Genomic DNA, 19,740 nt, shown 5'->3' on the forward strand with positions numbered 1-19,740 from the left:
GGAAAACAGTTGGCCATGTCAAAGCCAATGAAGGTCTACCTTGATCCTGAAAAACTCAATATACGCGTTCAAGATAGCCCTAGTGTTCCCATGAAGCTTTACTGGCTAGATGAGAAAACCCAGCGTTGGAGGGAGGCTGGTGACTTTCGGCGTGAAGACGGAAATCAAAGGAGAAGGAAGCGCTCCAACAGAGTATTTTTCGTTGGAACAATTACTCCTGCTGTGGCTCGCCATCAATTAAACTTCGATTTGCCTGATACTAGAGTTGCAATAAGAGTGACGACAGATCCACCAAAGGCAGGTGTTGTTGTACGGGTAATTCGCCGTGAAGGAACTGTGTATAGAGGTTACATCGAACAATCTACCACAAGCGCAGGTTTAACCTGTATTCCCATATGGCGCAATAAAGAATGCAGTCTTCAAGCTGAATCTAATGGCAAATACATGATGCCAATACAAAATAATGTTGAGAATCTTCCACCATACCTAGAAGCTCGGATAAAGGAAAGAAATGGAGATGGAGGGGGTCATACAATCCGTTGGATTGAGTTCAGGAGCAAGCTGAATGAAAATAGTTCTCGTAACTCACCTGTGTACAAAATTGTTACAGCTGAGGAAGAAAAGTGTAAATCCTCTCAAAATCGTCCAGAAGGTTCCCAGTTTACCTTTGAGGAACCGGCACCAGCATTAGCACCAGAAGATTTCTCCATTCTCACTATTTACAACAATAAATATTGGATCCCAGGAAGTTGTTACATTAAAGTGAAAATTACAGACGGATATGGGATGCCCGAAAATGCAATGTTTGCCGCTGAAAGTTATAAAGAGAACGATTTAAACGAAGGGGGAAAACTGGGTCTACATATCCAAATGTCAAGAGATGTTTCTGGAGGACCCAACAAGATTGTTTGTCTTCAATTCAGCTGCCCTACCGATGAACAGTTCACGTATGTCAAGATCGCACCTCTGACTAGAAATTGCATCTATAATAGTACTCACAGCGATTTGGGTAATGTGCAATACCCGAATTGTCCCGATGAGTTCAGTAGACCAGTATGTCCAAAACGACCACCTAGTAACGAGGGACAAGTAAAGTGGTTATGGATACCAAAAAGTAGAAATGGCCAGACAATCTACAAGACGTTCCATGGTGAAGGACCTCGGAAAGACTTTGGTGAAGCAAGATGCCTTGAGGGAAATCAGAACTTTAACGAGCGTAATCCTACAACGATAGACGATGGTGGTTATGCTTTGGAGTATAGCTGCAGGTAATAATTATTGCTTACTTTTTCTTTCTTAACGTCATTATGCGTTTTAAAATTGACCGAATGAGTGATCGACTGACTGACTGACTGACTGACTGACTGACTAGGTATTTGAGGTATTGATTGGTTGATTGATGGGCTGATTGATTGATTGATTAATAATGGTATTAACTAACGACCGACAAACTGAATTATCCAACTTCTTATATTGGCTGTTCGATAAATTGTTTCATGGTGTACTGCGATTCTTGGGTGTTATTTCAAGCCAGAAAGCTTCAATATCCAGATCAAAATTTATATTGGTTCTTTGGCGAGCCATACGTTTAGAGCTATGATAAATTGCAGTTTCAGCTCCGCTTTGCGAGCCCCGCTGATCAGATCTGATGATATTGTAGCCATCAATCAATAGCTCTAAATCAGACCATTTTGAATTGAGCCAGGTCTCCAACAAACACATTACATCAAATGGGTTGTCCTGTATTAATATACGAAACTCGTCTAAATGCTTGGGAAGGCTGCGAATGTTGAAGTGACCGATCTTCAAACCTGACTGATTTAGGATGGTCGCTGGAGTCCATCCAGGATTTGGGAACACATCGCCTGGTAGAATGAATTGAGCAGCTAATGAGCAGTATATAGATACTTGGAGTATTAGCCCTCTCAGAATAATGTAGAAGAAGTAGAATAGTCTTACTCTATGTAAAGCTTGTAAAAGCCATGTTGCCGCCGTGATGACGACGGTTTATGAAAGTTGTTTGAGAACTTCATTTTCAAAACGAAATTTTGAATCAAAAGGATACCCGTGATAAAGGGAATAGTTGTGTTAAAGAAGTCTTACATTTATCTTTCTCAAACTTTTTTTTTCTTTCACAGATGAACGTCTTGATAGTTTTTTTCACCAATTCTGTTGGATATCGGTTCATTCTTGTGTTTCCTTTTGAGTTTTCACCAAACATTAACACCTAGCTGGCCAAAAGTGACCCATTTGAGCATACACGACGTTTCACAGCTGGGTCAATTCTATACGTTGCCTGATAATAGTTACAAGAGTACAGTAAGAACTTACCACCGGCTCAGCAATGGAAACTAGACCCTGTGAGCAGGGTAACTGGGATACCTGGATGGTACTGGATCCTTGGAATCAAGTGTAGTGATACTACGGGTGTCGGACTAGTATACTGAAATAGTGCGCTCAAGTCTGGCCAAGGGCATAGACCTATTTCAAAACATAGGCATGCTATGCATGCAAGAGTTACTTTTTTGTAGGGTGGGTGGATTACTTGAAACATTGTGAGTGATGTCTACATTCTTACAAAAGGAGAGAAGAATATTAATGTGGGAAAGAACGAAAATGTCGAATTACCTCACTCACAAGTATTTTGTGGTAGATTATGTGTGTTTTGCGAATAAATGTAACCAAAAATAAACTGTATTGGTGCCATGGATACCTGTTAGTACAAAATGCTGACAGCAGACTGCAGACCGGATAGACTGTAGACTGGGTACAAAATGCAAACTAAGAATCTGAAGAGTTTTTACGTCTGGTATATAATAACATGTCATCTTACAGCTTACCGAGCGTCACGCAATCCCTTTCTGTGACCGCCTTCACGATAATTTGCACTGTTGTGGAATATTCCTGGCCCATTTCTTGATGAAAATCGATCGCAATATTATTTCAAGCCTTCAATATAGTCTTCTAACTTTGCACGCGAGTTGGTTGGCGAGATGTCTGTACAGATTTTACCAACATAATAAAAGTAGATGACGTGAATAATAGTGATGGTAAAGCAAGCTTAAAACGGTAGAAATCGCCAGAAAATACAACGGATACACAGGGTATGAGTAAGTTTTATTGATTTTACGAGAAAAATGTTCATATTTCGAAATATGTATCGTAAATCGACCATACTTCGTTCCCTATACTATTCCTTATAACGTGCAGTTCCTCCCGTAACTTAACACCGAGTCACACAATGCGTGACGCGTTCATGAATTAATCGTTGGCTTTTTCTCGAGACGTGAGCTTGGGCCGCCTGTGACAAGACAATTGCGTAAACAATATTAACATAATAACATTTTACACAAAAAAACACAGGGTTTTGGATCACGTATTTATTAAGAAAGGAATATCCATACAACAACAATGAAAACAAACATAAGATTCACCTTTCTGATCGTGAAATGAATACCATTCGTACTGTTATCGTAGCTACGTTCCTTGCCATCAAGTGAATCCAACATGTCGTATTTCTTCACAAGCAGTTTGCATCCATTATAGTTATGTTCTTCAGTCTCTCGGTAGTAGTGTTGTTCAATAAATTGCATAAAGTATATGCAGTTTGGTTTCAGATTTCAGATTTTGCATTTTACAACAAGTGAACGTTTTCAACTAAGACATTGGCATACTTAGCATACAAGGTATTCAAGGCTTTCATGGCTTTTAAGCGTTCGCGACTCAATCCGTTCCAAAATTACCGCTCAATAACATCTTTCAGTGTGGATTAGCCGCGATTAATAATACTTGTCTATGCGTCTGTAAGTATTTTGCGCGTTTGCGCTATAATGCTCCGGGAGATCGCAATCCAAATATGTTGAAATACAAAATAACTGACCAAAGAGTTTTATAAGCAAAATCTCGTGATTCGTCATGTGACCCGGCCCTGTTTGTGCATGACAGCGTCAATCATCATCAAGATAACACGCGTGATCAGCATGTGAACACCTCATTGGATCACAGTTAGCTGTCATGGTGTCGAGGGATAACACGCGTGATCAGCATGTGAACACCTCATTGGATCACAGTTAGCTGTCATGGTGTCGAGGGATAACACGCGTGATCAGCATATGAACACCTCATTGGATCACAGTTAGTTGTCATGGTGTTGAGGGCCCAATGACCTCTGGGTACTATTGCGCAATTTTGCCATTTTGTGGCGGAGGAAAAAAAAAAAAAAAAAAAAAAAGACGACAAAAAAACAAAGGCATTTTATGACTGGGCTACCACAGGTATCCCAGTAATAACTGTTACGTAAAGATAACAGTCACCGGAAGGAGATCAGTGTTCAAAGCGGAAAGTTACACGCCAAAAAAAGGAAGATCTATATGGCTATAGTACCGACACGACCAACTTTGGATAATTGGAAAGCATCGGCCACTTGCCTTGAATATAGATGTAGCGATGTAATGAATAATGGATCTTTAAATAACAACACGTATATTGTTATAAGGCCAATTTCGGATGGTTGCCAATTGGTGAAATTAGGACATGACTTAAATTTTTATCAGAGCCAATGCCCATATTCCATGCCCCCTCAGCATGGAGTCGTTTACTCCTTGTGTGACGTCCCAATTTCATCTTTTAACTATCCATCTCCGGGTTTGTATAACACTCAATTCTTTCCTTGGCAAACGACAGAGAGCAGTTGTAGAGATGGTTATTTGGGTGTGGGGGTCTCTTCCTCTGGCATATATTCTATGGGGTATACTCTTCATTACGATTGTGTAGGAACTATTTGATGTAGTCCAGGCCAACTAAAGGATACGAACTAAACATTTTGGCATTGTCGTGTCAGTCAGAACTTTTTTACTTTCTCTTTGCTGAAAATGGTAATTCTTTAATCTGAGCAAATTACGAAGCCTCTAAGTTGCTTATTTTGTATGAAAGCCAGAGGTTCCGGAGGGGTATGGGGTGTGTAGAGAGCCCTTTGTCCTAGCCTTTGTGTGCCAGAAAACAAATTCTTATCCCTTTTCTTGGAGTTCTCTCAGGTGTAGACTGATTTTCATCACATCGGCTTCAATTTCGAATTCTAGTTCCTTTTTTACCTTTCAGGGGCCTCTTTACTTCTAGGTATTTGATTTGGAAGTTGATTAAACTTTGCTTACAGCCGTATGATGGCTTTTAAGGACAGCTCAAGTACGGTTCTAATTTTTGGTATTTAATCAAGTAGACTTTTATGTTCATTTCTTGAAGAAAATAGCTATATGGTGCATTTAGAGCGCTTTTCAATTAAGTGTTGTAAGACGAAAACTAAAGAAGCATCCTCAGCTAGCCAGATGAATGAAAAATGTCTGATTCAAGGAACCAAGAAAAACTGAAAATAAAAAAAAAAATACCGACTGTCTGAAGCGCGGGAAAACGCGCTTGACCAGCTGGCGATTGAATTTGGTTTTGCATCTGATTGGTTGAGATGATTACGTGAGTTTCGTAAGTCAATCGCTGGGTGCATGTGCAGTAACGGCAAACCGATAAAATAAATTGAAAGTTGCTCTGCATCAAACTGAGATTTCCGAGTGTATAAGTGATATTCAAAGAAGCACTTCATGTTACATTTACTCGACCAGCTTAACCCTTTGTCTCCTATGAGAGACCAGGACAGAATTTCTCCTTGCAATGAAAACAATGTCAAGCAGATAAATGATAAGAATAAAGAAAATATTTGTAAAACGCATCGAAAAACAGTTTTTACCAGTAAACCTAGAAGAAAATTGCAAACGCTATGCATAAACTGTCAAAGTAGTTCGAGTGTATCAATAAGAAATAAAAATGCATTTTACGACATCTTCTGATCCCTATACTGTGACAGAACAATTCAAGAAGAAAGTACTCGGGGGGGGGGGGAGGGGGAAGAGGTTGGAGGGAGGGGAGATATATCAATACCACCTTTTCATTTTCAGTAATGAGGTTTTATTGATTTTCACGCAGTCTTTCTGTTTTGATTAGATTTCCCGCTCTATTTTATCCAAAAGGTTTTAAAATATTTTATCTCCATTATTTCTAGTAGACAATTAAGCTGAGTGGAAGATACTATCAACGATACTATCAATGCGAGTCCTGCGGATTTTTTATGCTCAAGGAAAAATTGATTTGCCAGGAATAGACTAAAATAGAGTTATGACAGGAATGCCATGCGAAGCGCGAGCGCGCGGGCCTTAAATCCGAGCGAAAAATCTTGGTCAGTATCTTAGAGTACGGAGCTCGAACTTAGTGATGAGAGGAATGGAATCTAGCCCCACCAAGCACAAGGTCCTTAATACATCAAAACTTGTAGAATAGTTTTCAGATTCAAAGCTGAGCATTATTTATAAATCTGTTGCCTTCAGAATTCTTCCCAGAGTAATTGTACCGAATACGTCCAAACGTTCCCTTGTGTTTCCCAGGAGTCTTTGTGGTACTGGGTAGTGGAGTGAATCTTGATATTTCTGCGCTTTCTTGCATTTGAGCTTTCTGTCAATCAAGAAAATTATAACACAATGAAAAAAGTATACTACAGTCACAGTGGGCGTACTTTATTTGAGTTTTAGATTTTCTTAAGTGGAGAAAACGCGTTTCAATGTCACAATTTTCTGTAACTTACCAGGTCGGTTAGTGAAGGAGCAACGATTTTCATGTAAGCACCACCCCTCTGTGTCTCTCTTTTCTCTGCCTTTTTAACAGGCCTTGAATCGAGAAATGTTAAGTTTGGTAGTCGGAGAAGTACATAACATCTGAAGGATGAACCAAAGATAAAGAAAATTCTTGTTGTACAAGTCATATAATCAAGCTAATGTCATCATATATCATTAGCATTGTGGTCATGTCATCATCATTAACATTTTTTATAACAATCATTATTAAGAGCAACATTGTTATCATCATTACCGTTATCATTTGCATCATCAAAATCACAATCATCAGCATCATCATTATCACCGTTAACAATGATGATGACACTGAAACATAACAGGTCACCTCCTTCAAATTGACAAAAGCTTAAATCTGAAAACCTAACTTGATAAACTGAAAATCATTTTGCATGGGATTTCTTATTTTTAAGGGCAAAAATCATTTAAACATCAAAGACTTTTCACTTAAAGAGAGAGGTCCCAGACTCTCGTCCATCTCGGAAGTAACCTATACAGTCCACCTAGATAGTTTGTTTACAATACAACAACGATAAAACATTTATATATAGAGTTATGGAAAAATATATTAAAAATTGCCAAATAAAAGTACAGAGCAAATTTCAAAACATTTCAAGCAATTTGTCGCTAAACTAGCTTGAGAAAATTAGAAGTTAGGCAACAGTAGCACATATTGAAATAGTGAATAGCTAAATAAAAAGATGAAAAATAAAAGTAAATAAGAAAATACAAAAATGAAACGTATATCACTCAGTGAGTGTAACACTATCCTGAATGAAATATTTTGGCTATTGGAATAGAGGAATGATTACTAACTAAAGCAGCTCTTGATCGTTAAACAAATTCTTCTTGTCAGCACCACAGGAGATGTAAGGGAAACAGTAAGGAGAATAAGTATTAAAGCGATAAAAAAATACCACACTGGTGGAGTGCCTTTCATGCGCCCTGATTGGTCAGCTTTGGTCTGATTTGCACATATTATTCCCCACCCTGTCCTAGATGAGACTCAATTGCATGTTAAAAGTGAAACTTCCAACCACTTTACAGTAAACTGACAATTGAACCCTCTAACTCCCATGTGTGACCAAGACAGTATTTCTCCTCACAACACCAATACAATATCAAGCAAAGAAGTGATAAGAATAAATATCAGTCAGGAGATTATTATTTGATCCAGAACCAAATTCTCCAAACTTATATCATAAGAGTTCTGAGGCATAAAGTAACAAGAATTACAAATAAGATATTGGGAGTGAAAGGTCAAAACTACTGTTGACTTCAGTGTTGGTGAAAGAGGTGGATATTTACTTCAACTTGGTAAATATTCACCATTATTCACCTCCACTTTGGTGAATGACTGTTCACTCTGATTAAAAGAGATGTAAGAGAGTGGCCCAACAACATAACATTCAAGTAAGCCTTTATACAGGCCCAAGTGGCCCATGGGACTGGTGCTTCACTCCAGTTTTCTTAGCATGAAGCAGCTAGGAGTATTGCTACTCCCCCCCGGATGGGATGCTAATCCATCACAGGGTTACCCCCAGCACATTTGCTGGTACCCATTTGTACACCTGGGTGAAGAGAAGCACTGTGAGAGTAAAGTGTCTTGCCTAAGAACACAACATAATGACCCCGGCCAGGGCTCCAACCCGGACCACCCAATCCGGAGTCGAGCGCACTAACCATGAGGCCACCGCGCCTCCACAACATAACATTCAACCCGCTCGTTAAAAATCTGCGCCAGTTCTTGATCAGCTGTGTAATCAAATTCTTCCTATAATTCACCAGAATTAACCTAACTACCTTTGTAAAAGTGCCTTCTATAATAATAAACACTATGTATGCCAATTTACCTCAATTTTCTGTTCAGCAGTGAGTCCGTGACTTCAACAACACGTAGAAGCTGTTTCAAATTTGAATAAAATCCGTGAATGCCATACGATTTAATTTTTAACGAACTTCACACCTAGCTCATCGTCGACTTTGTTGCATGATGAACCAGAGAACGCCCACCAATAACAAACCTTGGAAGCCAAAACCAGGGCAAGAATCAACGCCACCGATACAATCGGTTCGACGGCATTTTGTCCCAAATTCCATCGAGGAAAACCGGCGGAAATCAGCCGATTGTTAAGATGATCAAAAATAGAACCCTCTTGTTGGACTGGAGGGTAGTTTTGGTTCTGTGATCCCCGTGTTCGTTGGTGTTGCTGTTGTCTTCGTTCGCGATTTCGAAACACTTGCACCCTCGGATCATTGTCCTGTACTATCTCACCGTTAATACATAATCGTAACTATTATGGACAAGCAGCGAACATCTGAAGATATTCAATATGGCGTCGAAATTGAGAAAGACTGGGGCAGACTGACTATCCGGAAGAGACTTTATGTATGTGTGCACGTAGTTTCTAGTGGGTTTGACAAATTTTCATCACGCCTTACAAAAGTTCCTCTTTGGATCGTCATGCCATAGGAATCGTCAAAGATAGAGCTGGAGAACGATTTGTGTAGGGAGTCCGAATGACGATTGTAAAAGAAATGTTACAAACAGTATATGATTTTATACCTCACAACTAAATGTTACTTTAAGGCGTTCAGATTGGTTAGCTCGAGGGGGATTAGTTTAATTCACCTAATAAATAATAAATATTGTATTGTATTGTATTGTATCGTTTAATTCACCTCCGATCAGCCGGAGAGGATTAAAATGCCTGCCAATGAGATTATGGTCCACCCAAGGGAACATAGTTCGATGAACGAGGCGACTATTCTCAAAACAAAGCAAACAAAACAAAACAAAAATAAAACTGAACTTTGGTAGGAGATATTAAACAGTAAGTCACTTTAAATTTAGATCCTCATTTTCTAAAATTAATGTATAATACTTTATGACCTTCGTATACGAAAACTTTTGAGCAAAGCATTTTGGACTTAAATCAAAGTTTTTTTTTATTTGCTGAATTAAGTTTTTCAGACCTTAGAGGTGGGTAATTTATTGAAGAATAGTAAATTCTGTAACGTTTTGAATCCTTTGCTTCAGTCAGTTTACCCTTTTCCTACTTCCCATTATTCGTCAATGTTTTGGGCCATTTGTTATTCTACCTGGCAAGGATAAATATTACATTTACTGCTCTGTAAATATCAGTATATGAATAGCCACTATTCACCGTGGCTTCAACTTCCGTGATTTGTTGTTATTACGTACAAGCAGAGATAGCTGGCGGTTTGGCTGACGCGCTTGACAAATACGTTAGCGTCTGGGTTTGTACGTGTACATCATTTGCATACATGTGACCTATCAGTGTAAACAAATGAACCTTGAAACTGATTATAATTGATTCAGACTGCTATTTTTAACACTCCACTTTACCTACTTACAACAGGTAACCTTAAGTATTCTATTTAGGATGAAGGTGATTGGTTGATCACTAGTACAAGAAGAACGTGACTCACTGGCGTGGCAGTGCTGAACAAACTGTCCTTCAATAAAATTCTCGAGATGGAGTCGGAAGAAAAACAAATGGTGCCTTTGGTTGATATTCTTCCAAAGAATGATCAATTTTTTTGCAGAGGAGCCTTCAGAAAAGACCGCCAGACCCAAACGAAAATTTTTACTCATCCTTGTTATAATTGCAGTGGTGATTGTGGTCATCCTCGCAGTATCCCTGATCGCCATATACGTTCCAAAGTACCTTAGCGATGCCGAAAACAAACGTAAGTAAGACTTCTACAGGCCAGTGATTTGAGTTTGATTAAAGAGCTATTGTTTACGATATAGACCATAAAGGTGCTTAGAGAATCGGTTGCTTTCTTCTGTTCTCATTTATTTCTTACTGATCTGCAGTCCAGTTTTCGTCTGATAAAACTGCAAGGTCTGATATAGTACGTCCTTGAAAACGTTTCATAGAACCATGTGGCCATAAACCGACGGAACGTGTTTTGATTATTTTAGGAAGAATTTCGAATCTTATCTCAGTGGTTCCTATTGACCATCATATTCAGTGTCTGACCTGAACGTGCTGATATTTCATGTCCTTTCTCTCTGTTTTTTTTTTTTTGCGTAGCTGCATAAGGTTCCAAGTACACAGGGCCGTTAACTGGTGAATTAGAAGTGACTGCTTCCCCAAAAACTCACACAAGTTCGACAGGTATGTATAAAAATATCAAAACTAGTTTGTACGGAGGCAAAAAGAGGAACTACAAGAAGTGTAACTTATCGAATTTTTCTCAAGTTATACATAGCTAAAAGCTTTCGCTGCCAACAGAATTCGCTGTAAAATATTAATTAGACGGGCTTGATGGGCTTTCGGCTTCAATCAGTTAAAAAACGTGACTTTGGATTAAACTTACGAGCGAAACAAAGAGATTTCGCATAATGAAAAAGGGAAGGGTGGAATTCTATATTTCGATGATGTTGCCAAGTTTTCGAAGTTATGGATTATTGAGAACTGATGGTCATGCATGTTTTCCCACAGACGGTTTCTTTGCTATTCGAATGAACATAAGGCTGCAACTGAGATGCATTGTCACTCGGAAGACAAAATTTCAATTTCTTGAGATAAAATCGCAGCAGTCTACCAGTGCAAGTGAAAGATTTGCATATCGTGAAAAATACAATATTGCATTGGGGTAAACGTGATCAACGTCCAAGAAACGCACGTGATCGAAACATAACTGAAGTCAGTTGCGTGATGTTTTTGTAGCTTTGATCACAAAACCAGCTGAGAGTTCCTGAAATGACCATGCGACTACTTAAAACAAATTAATGAAGAGAGAGATTACGTATATCATACTCAGTCTGGATTTCGAGTTCAGTTTCAAGTTAAATATTTTAGTTGAGTTTTTGAGTTTGAATCTCGTCGATTTTGATTTTGCGAGATTTTGATTTTTTGACCGGCGTGGCCTTCGAAGATAGCGATCGTACACATAGAAAAAGCCATAATCGTGCTAAACATTTTTATTAAGAGTTTTCTACCCTTTCTACTCACTGGCTGTACCTTCACTATCATCAGTTGTGACGAAACCCTCACCAACAGCCACGTCAGCTGACTTTCAGCGGAAGCAAACAACGTCACCAACCATCCTGGAGTCTACGAGGAGCAGCATCTCACCAGCCAGTAGTATAGCAGCCCTGAGAGCCATCGCAGATCTTGTCCCCAACACAGGTGAGTTGTAAAAGTACCTTACATCTAGGTAGTTCGGAAAGCCGCAAAATACTAGAGCAAAAATTTATCTTCCAAATCGGCACTTTTAATCCCCACGGTATCAACGAGCGCCTTTCATTCAACTAATTTATTCTTGTTTTCTCGTCACAATACTCCTGCTAATGGCGTAGCTCCACTTTCTGTATATAAACCCACACACATCCCACAATTCCTCCAATTGCTCTGACGAAGGGCTAACGCTCGAAACGTCAGCTTTTTTACTCCTTACGGTAGCCAATTTACGTTTTCAACCCAGTTGTTAACACTAAATTACCTGCTACACTCTCCCACCGAAGCAGCACCACAGTTTCTTTAGAAACTTACCCCCTTCATTAAAAAAATGACCCGTTATCAAGAGCAATTAGAGATTAGAATAGAAACTATAAAATGTGAATTATTTAACTCTTAAGACAACAGTAATACCAAACCATAAAGATACCTTGTCGGCAGTAGTTGTGTTATAAACTCTCAACTTAGATTTCAGATAGGCATCCACGGCGCTGATTTGAGCATTTATGGTACATTGAGCTCTCCTCTTACTTATAAAATTAATATTTTTCTTTTACCCTTTCAAATAACACAGCTTTTGATATCCTAACCCTTGATACTTTAGGACCATTTCAGTTAGGCGTTCAGTTTCTCTATATAAAACCTGCACAATAATTTTTTTAGTTATATGTATTGAATCCAGTTTTATCCTTCAAGCTAAGTTTTAACCATGCGTCGCCAGTTAAAAAATTTGAAAGATGAGGTTTCAGCACCAGGCTCTAAACAGTTCCTCTATCTCCATCTCAGCCCCATGACAAGTTGCGTCAACCGCCCAAAGCGAGCACAAAGCCTTAATTAAATTGAGGAAGATCATTAAGAAACAATTACTTTAATCTAGGAGTACTCATCGCTATATTTAACTGGACTTATAGAATCGAAATGGTCTCGTTGGAGTTCTTGGAGTGACTGCACGAAAACATGTGGCAGTGGCTCACGATATCGAAAGAGAAAGTGTGTGGCCATTAATGATAGAGCGGTCTTTGCCCCGATTACATGTGCTGGAAAACCTGATCAGATCAAACCATGTGCAGACTGGAGCTGTCCAGGTGATTTAAAGTGTTAACGATTCGCAAGAACAAGTAGTTATTTCATGAGATCGTCATCGAGTCCCTCCATATTTCTTACCCCGTATAAACCCCTTTTTACTCATGAAACATTCAAAAAGAGGGCCATAGTGTACATTGATAATGTAACAGCTGATGTGATATAGCGAAAACACAGGTTATTCTGTAAGGATTTGGACACAGCAACTCGGTGGTCCCATCTTCGTTTTTGTTTTCTTTAACTGTCATTTACTTTCCTGCAGCTTTACGATGCCAATTTAGATCTCCACTTAGAACGCTATAAAAGAAGCTCATAAACTAATGATACACCAAAAAGACGTGATTGCTAGCTTAAAATAACGCACCTCTGTAAGGTGCAAGACGTTATACATCGAAATGCATGAAAACTCTGAGAACACAAACAATAATAGTATTTATAATAAATCAGGCGATTTTACTATGAATTCCTTCTATAACTCAAGTCTATTAAGTGCAGCTCCTAGGATTACATCTCCTTTTTAACTGAGAGAGCTAATTACACAGTTTCCTCTACTTTACAGCCGAGTAATCTTTCTGTTGCCTGTTCACACCCATGATAACTTTTTCTGTCATCATTTTCTTTAGATTGTTCGCGAAATTGTACCACTGGAACACTGAATGCCGCGTGCGATGCATGTACATGTGATCATCACGTGCTCACTGGACGAGTTTTGACAGTAGATGACACACCACTGTCGGAAGCAAACATATCATTGATAGAAACACCTTACAACGTTCTTGCAAAGACGAACATAAGTGGACACTTCACAGCACTTGGTGTCTGTGCGGATGAGCAAGAGTTGCTTGTGACAAAAGATGGTTTTGTTCCTGTGACGCAAAAAGCTAATACTCTGACCCGAGAGAAGGCCACCATTATCGCAAAGATGGAAATTGCAGGTACTTCACAGACTTGGTAATTGACTGACTGACTTATTGACTGACTGGCTGACTTGCTGATTGACTGACTGACTGATTAACTGACTGACCAATCGGCTGACTGACTGACTGACTAACGGAATGACTCACTGACTCACTTACTGACTGGCTAACTGACTGGCCGATTTTCTGACTGACTGGCTGACGTAAAGACTGACTGACTGACGGACTGAGTGACTAACTGACAGACTGACTTAGAGACTGGCTGACTAACTTACTGTCATACCCACAAATTAAGCTTCGAACTGGACCCTAGAGTTGAATGACTTCTTTCCAAAAAAAACTTGTTTTTATTGAACAGTTAGGCCTCCGAAAACTACCTTATTTTTAAATAGGTAGTAACATTCGTTACATCCAAAGAGCAAAGGATTCCTATAGCAATAACCTCATATTGTCTCGTTTCGTAAATCTTGCAGTTCCGCCATTTGTGACTGTCCATCCCGAAAGCAAAATTCGGCTGCCTGGTCAGAATGCCACATTTTGTTGCAATGGTCGAGGAAACCCTCCACCGGAAATTGAATGGTAACATACGACTCAATTTAGTTTGTGTCGTTGCTTAACTGTTAAAATGAGAAAAGCTTGAATCATTTCCAATAAGGCCGGAATCACATATTCATTCTATTTTTTATGTATACGTCATGTTAATACACACGCGACCAATTCATTTATGATTGATTTAATTGCAGTTTATGTAAATGAACTAGATAAAAATAATTGTCATACTAAATACAATTATACAAACAAAATCAAAATAGATAAAAATTAACAAAGACCATCTTTATTGCAAGTTCGTGGCGACTTACGCGATTCTTAAAATAAATAGTTTCTGAAACTGGGCTGTGAGTTTTCCTCAAATTTGGTGGTAGGGTACTCCACACTTTAACCTGTCACAAAATGGGTTTTGCACAAAGGCGAGATCACTGATTGAGTTTAAAGCGACAAGCGGTTTATACTGAAAGATATGTGCACGCTACATTTTTAATTCATGACTTCTTTCTTTACTTCCAGGTTCAAGGAGAATAACATAATCGATAAGGAACTTTACAGTTTCAACAACACTCTTAAAATCACTGCTGAGCGTAGGCTTAATGGAAGCTACCGCTGTCGAGTAGTAAACGACTTTGGGTCCGAATTCTCCGACGGAGCAGTCTTGAAAATAGTAGGTAGGCATCTTGTCTTGACGTTGGTGAGAAAAAAAATTGGTCGAAAACTTATATTGGTAAACGGTTGGCCAATTTAATGTTTAAAAATGTTCAAGCTTCGTAAAGGAACGTTTTTGAAGGTTGTGTTCATGGGAAAAGGGAAATTTTGCCAAAATTAATTTACATCTCGGCCCGAATCGATATTCATGTTGTAACTCATTCGGTGAATGAGCTATTCGTGTGCATTAGGCTGGGCTAAATCTTTAAATCAGTTTATTTCTCCTTTTTTAATATTATTTTCCTTAATAGCTCAGATCTCCAGTTAAAAGAGCAAATTGAATTAGTGATGTTGATTTCGCTGTGGAGGTATTTTCAAAAGAAACTTAGAAAGTCGCTAGAATAAATCCGAAATTCTTATGAATTTTCAACAAAAAGATAGACAAACAGTGTATCTCAAGACTTTCCAGAACCCGATGTGCAAATTGCTAATTGGTTAGGAATCATCATGAAATATTCAATACAAGGATATGTTTTGATGAATTCAATTGATCGGTCAGGAAACCATTATTACTTTCACAAGACAAAGTATTATTAATTTTAGTTCATTTACTGATTTTGATCTGGCAGATACACAGGAGGCGTTCTGTGACCCAACTCCTCGAACAAAGCATTTGAAACTTCCCCCAAATTGTGTACAGAAAGGCACCACAAATAATGTGGTTGATGTAGGTGAATGTCCATCTGTACCCTGCCTTCAAAACGATTCAGACAACTCAAACGCTTGCAAAGACAAAACATTTTGTTGTGGGGTCTCAATGGTGGAAGAATTGAATATAGCTTGTGGAAATGTCGCTGAATTTAAGCTCTCCAAGACAAAAGATTGTGGCTGTGGAGTTTGTAACAAGGCCGTTATAACAATAAGAGGCGTGGTCGTGGGCGGAAAAGAGGAGAGGCCAGTTAAATTTGCCCAAATTGAATACGATGGAGAAGTGAAAGCGAACGCAGACTTTAGAAGTGGCAGTTTTTCTTTTGATGTTAGAGATGGAAGAAAAAGATTAGCTGTTACTTTCAAAGACACCTTTTCAAAGGAATTTGAAGATCTTACGAAAGTTTTTCATCTTCAAGAAGGCCAAAGTGTGATTACGAAGATTATCCTAGCCACAAAACAACGTCCAGTAATTTTCGAAGCATCTCAGGATCTCAGTGTTCCTTTGGGTGGCGAGACAGATGACTCTGCTTTTGTAGATCTTGAGGTTCCAGGAGGTTCCCTTTTGAAAGAAGACGGAACCAGTTACTCTGGCCAAGCTAATATGCGACTGAACTTGGTCGATCCTCGAAACGCATCTGATATCTTGTCAGCTCCTGGCGACTTTTCTGCCGTTGATGAAGATGGAGAGGAACAGATTCTCTCGAGCTTTGGAATGATGAAGGTGAACTTTGAAGACACCAGTGGAAATAAGTTAACCCCTTCTAAACCTATGAAAGTGTTTTTGGATCCCCAACAGCTAAACATTAGTGTAGATGATAATGGAAACACGACTGTTAAACTTTGGTGGTTAAACGAAAAGACTGGACGATGGATACTGGCCGGAAATATATGGAGCGACGAAAAGGGTAGTATTCGACGGAAAAGAAGTTCTGCGCGAAGGTTCTTAGTCACTGAGATCACCCAGGCTATAAGTAAAAGTAGACTGAATTTTGACCGGCCTAGTGGTTTAAGTTTTGTGGGCGTGTCAGCTCCTCGAGGGTCAACTGCAAGGGTTATATGTGGATTTTCCTCTAATGATAATCTATTAGAAGGCTATCGAGAGCAAACATCGAACTCCAATGGCATCGCTTGTGTTCCAACTTGGCGAGAAAGGACGTGCTACCTGCAAGCAGAAAGTGATAGCTCAAGATTTCTAACACCAGACCGCGGAGGCATTGATTCTTTTCCATATGGGACAAGTGTTAGAGTCGTTTCAAGCAACCTCGGAAGAGCACAACAAATTGAGTCGTTCAAACTTTATACCAGTGTGAGAAGCAGTGGTCCTGTTTATCCTTTTTCTAAGTCCAACACAAGGTGCTACAGGCAAGATAGAGACAATAAATATTTTCGTTTTCAACCCCCCCAAGGCGCTGACGCAACATTTATCTTGTCCTCGCCACGTATAGATGACAGCAATAACCCACTCAACTGGTATCCGCCTAGCCCCAGCGACATAAACAAACAGGATGTTTGCTTTATCAAGGTCCTTGTACATAATGCAAAGGCAACCTTTCTTGCTTCCAGTTTCCGAGGAAACAGGCAGGGTACGACAGATTCAAAAGTCGGCGATTATGCTACAATGGCAGTTGATTCTAATAGAGACAATGAATTTGTCGTCTGCCTTCAGATCCGTTGTCCAGGGATCGTTGACAGGGCTGAGGAACGAACGGACGTTCATATTATTCCCATAACGGGACATTGCCATTTCCAATCTGTTCATATCCCGCAAAAGTTTATGGAAAACAATCTCGATGTGCCGTGTGTTCTTCCGTCCTCCGGCGCTAGTAACCATGAAAAGTGGATCTGTGTTCCGAGTGGTTTGACCAGCGGGTTTGATGTCGACTTTGTGTACAGAGCAGATAAAAGTCAGGAGAATTTAGCAAAGCATAGATGTCTCATCGGTAGAATAAGAGAAGACCAAATTACTGACACTCCTCCTTCAATCACTGGAGCAAGTTTGGTCTATACTTGTGGTAAGTCAGCGAAAAGAGCTATCTTGTTATTTTCGGTTTCCTGCATGCTCTAACTGCGCTTGTTATGATGCTATGTCTCGTTTGTTAATGGCCAGTGTAATTAGTAGTTCTTCAAATGAAATGCGTATTTTCTATTTGACCTTGCATAGGCCCCATCGTTCTGATCATCTTCGTATTACACTCGCTGAGCGAGCGGTCACGATGAACACAATGAAGCCTATCTTAAGGAGGATTTCAAAATTATGCATACACTCTGCGTTAAGCAGACGCCAGCCTAAGTCCTAAATGTCTAAAATCGACAGCGGGCTCAGAAGAGTCCCTTGGATGTTCGCTTTAAACAGCATTCATTGTTTATAGGTATCTTAGTATAAGGATCTGGCCATGGAATGAGGTGACAAGATGCCGTCGCAAATGCTTGGGATGATAGTGGTGAAAAGTCGCGCATTCGCAAATGGATTAACTTTGACGGCCCGAGCGCTAATTTCCTGCACACAATTATAAACCAAAATATACTGAAAAAACAACTGCTGTCATAAAATACGCGAAAAAATTGAAACGTTCAAAGAAATCTGCAAAAGAGAACAAAACTGGGGAAGAGGAAAACTCAACACTTAACCAATTAAAAACTTTATTATTTATTTTTCCTTTTAGAGTGAAGAATCCTTCCTTCTGATTGGTGCCATCAGCCATTGAGATGAGCGATCGTGGATGGTGATCTTAGGATTATATAGTGAAGAGCTTTGAAGAATAGAACCTTAAGCGAAATACATATTACCAACAGCTATTTTTCGCAATATTTCTGCCAAAACAGTTTTTACTTCACTTTCTCTGTATTTTTATTTCATCGATTAATCATTTTCTTTTCCGGAAAAAAAGTAAACATCAAAAGTGGAGAATAGTCCCAAAGGCCAAATCTGAGACTTCGACCAATCAGGTCAGTGACCGCCTGTTGTGTTTAAGGCTCAGGGGTTCCCGAAGGGAGTGTAAAGGCTGTGCGGTGGAGGAAGGGGTGGTACTTTCCTTCTTCCAGGCATAAATGCTTTTGGAATATCAGTGTGTAAATACTTTTATTTTCTGTGAGTTACAAAATTCAAATAACAGTTAATGCATTGAGATTATTCAGTCCTGCCGGCTTCAACTTTAATTTCAAGTCACGTGTTACTCCTTCAGAGCTCTCAGCTTTACTAACGATTTAAGATACAGATATAGATAACATTCCGCTTATTACAAACAGCCGTAAGATGACCATTAGTTAAGCTCATAAGGCCTTTTTTGATGTCTGTTGATTGATCTTGGCATTCCTCTGTGAATATGGTCATTATTTGAAGCAAGAAGCAGTATAATTGATAAGCATTATACCAACCTCGTATTACCTGGTGCGTATTCGGTATTTAAGTAAACATTGTCTCTTTCAGCAATTTTATTTGATTGTCGAAAATAATCTGAGATTGCATTAGTTTTGATTTACCTTCGATTGTGATTGGTTCAGAAAACTCAACCACTCAGATGCAAAACTAAAACCAATCACGACTTGGTCGTCCGCGTTTTCCCGCGCTTTGGGCAGTCTGCTTGTTTTAACTTTGAATTTTCGTTGGCTCTTAGAACATTTTCCTTCCCGCTAGTTGGTCGTTGTGTTTACTTTGGTTTGGTTTACGACACTCAATCGAAAAGCGCTCTACAGTTACTCGACAAGCCAAGCGTTAGCTTTTCCTCAGGGCCAATTGACGAAGGGCTAACACTCAAAACTGACGTCAGCTTTGAAACTCTTTACAGTGGCCCATTTACGTAATCAACTCAGCTGTTAATTTTAAATGACCTTGAGAAGGACTGGCATAAGAAAATGAAAGCAAAGTTTGAGACTAGCTTTGCATTTCCAACTTCATAATGACAAAAAAACTTACTGAGTCATACATTGTTACGTGTGGGGCTCGCTCAATGG

General features: G+C 39.3%; 2 protein-coding genes and 1 pseudogene across 3 annotated transcripts in view; 2 read left to right on the forward strand and 1 right to left on the reverse strand.

Annotated features, from left to right (window-relative positions):
- The window catches only part of LOC149053608 (cartilage intermediate layer protein 1-like), a 19,393-nt pseudogene extending 17,048 nt beyond the window's left edge, over positions 1-2,345 (forward strand). The window contains exons 11-12 of the transcript XR_016187680.1: positions 1-1,268; positions 2,139-2,345. The exon at positions 1-1,268 is cut by the window's left edge and continues 688 nt beyond it. The product of XR_016187680.1 is annotated as a cartilage intermediate layer protein 1-like (transcript). The remainder of the gene's footprint in view (positions 1,269-2,138) is intronic.
- Positions 2,346-5,935: 3,590 nt separating this feature from the next.
- Positions 5,936-9,015, reverse strand: LOC149053611 (leucine-rich melanocyte differentiation-associated protein-like). Its single transcript, XM_089209478.1, has 3 exons — positions 8,522-9,015; positions 6,623-6,752; positions 5,936-6,492 (listed from the first exon to the last, which is right to left on the reverse strand). The coding sequence occupies exons 2-3, from the start codon at positions 6,653-6,655 to the stop codon at positions 6,331-6,333; spliced, it is 195 nt and encodes a 64-aa protein (XP_089065604.1). The 5' UTR covers positions 6,656-6,752; positions 8,522-9,015; the 3' UTR covers positions 5,936-6,330.
- On the forward strand, positions 8,968-19,242 carry LOC113680312 (cartilage intermediate layer protein 1). The gene is made up of 7 exons (XM_089183425.1): positions 8,968-9,057; positions 12,759-12,966; positions 13,588-13,899; positions 14,355-14,460; positions 14,947-15,101; positions 15,708-17,801; positions 18,453-19,242. The coding sequence occupies exons 1-7, from the start codon at positions 8,968-8,970 to the stop codon at positions 18,455-18,457; spliced, it is 2,970 nt and encodes a 989-aa protein (XP_089039551.1). The 3' UTR covers positions 18,458-19,242.
- Positions 19,243-19,740: the final 498 nt, after the last annotated feature.

This window comes from Pocillopora damicornis, chromosome 1, assembly GCF_964200805.1.
Source record: "Pocillopora damicornis chromosome 1, jaPocDami1.2, whole genome shotgun sequence".
Taxonomy (NCBI): Eukaryota; Metazoa; Cnidaria; class Anthozoa; order Scleractinia; family Pocilloporidae; genus Pocillopora; species Pocillopora damicornis.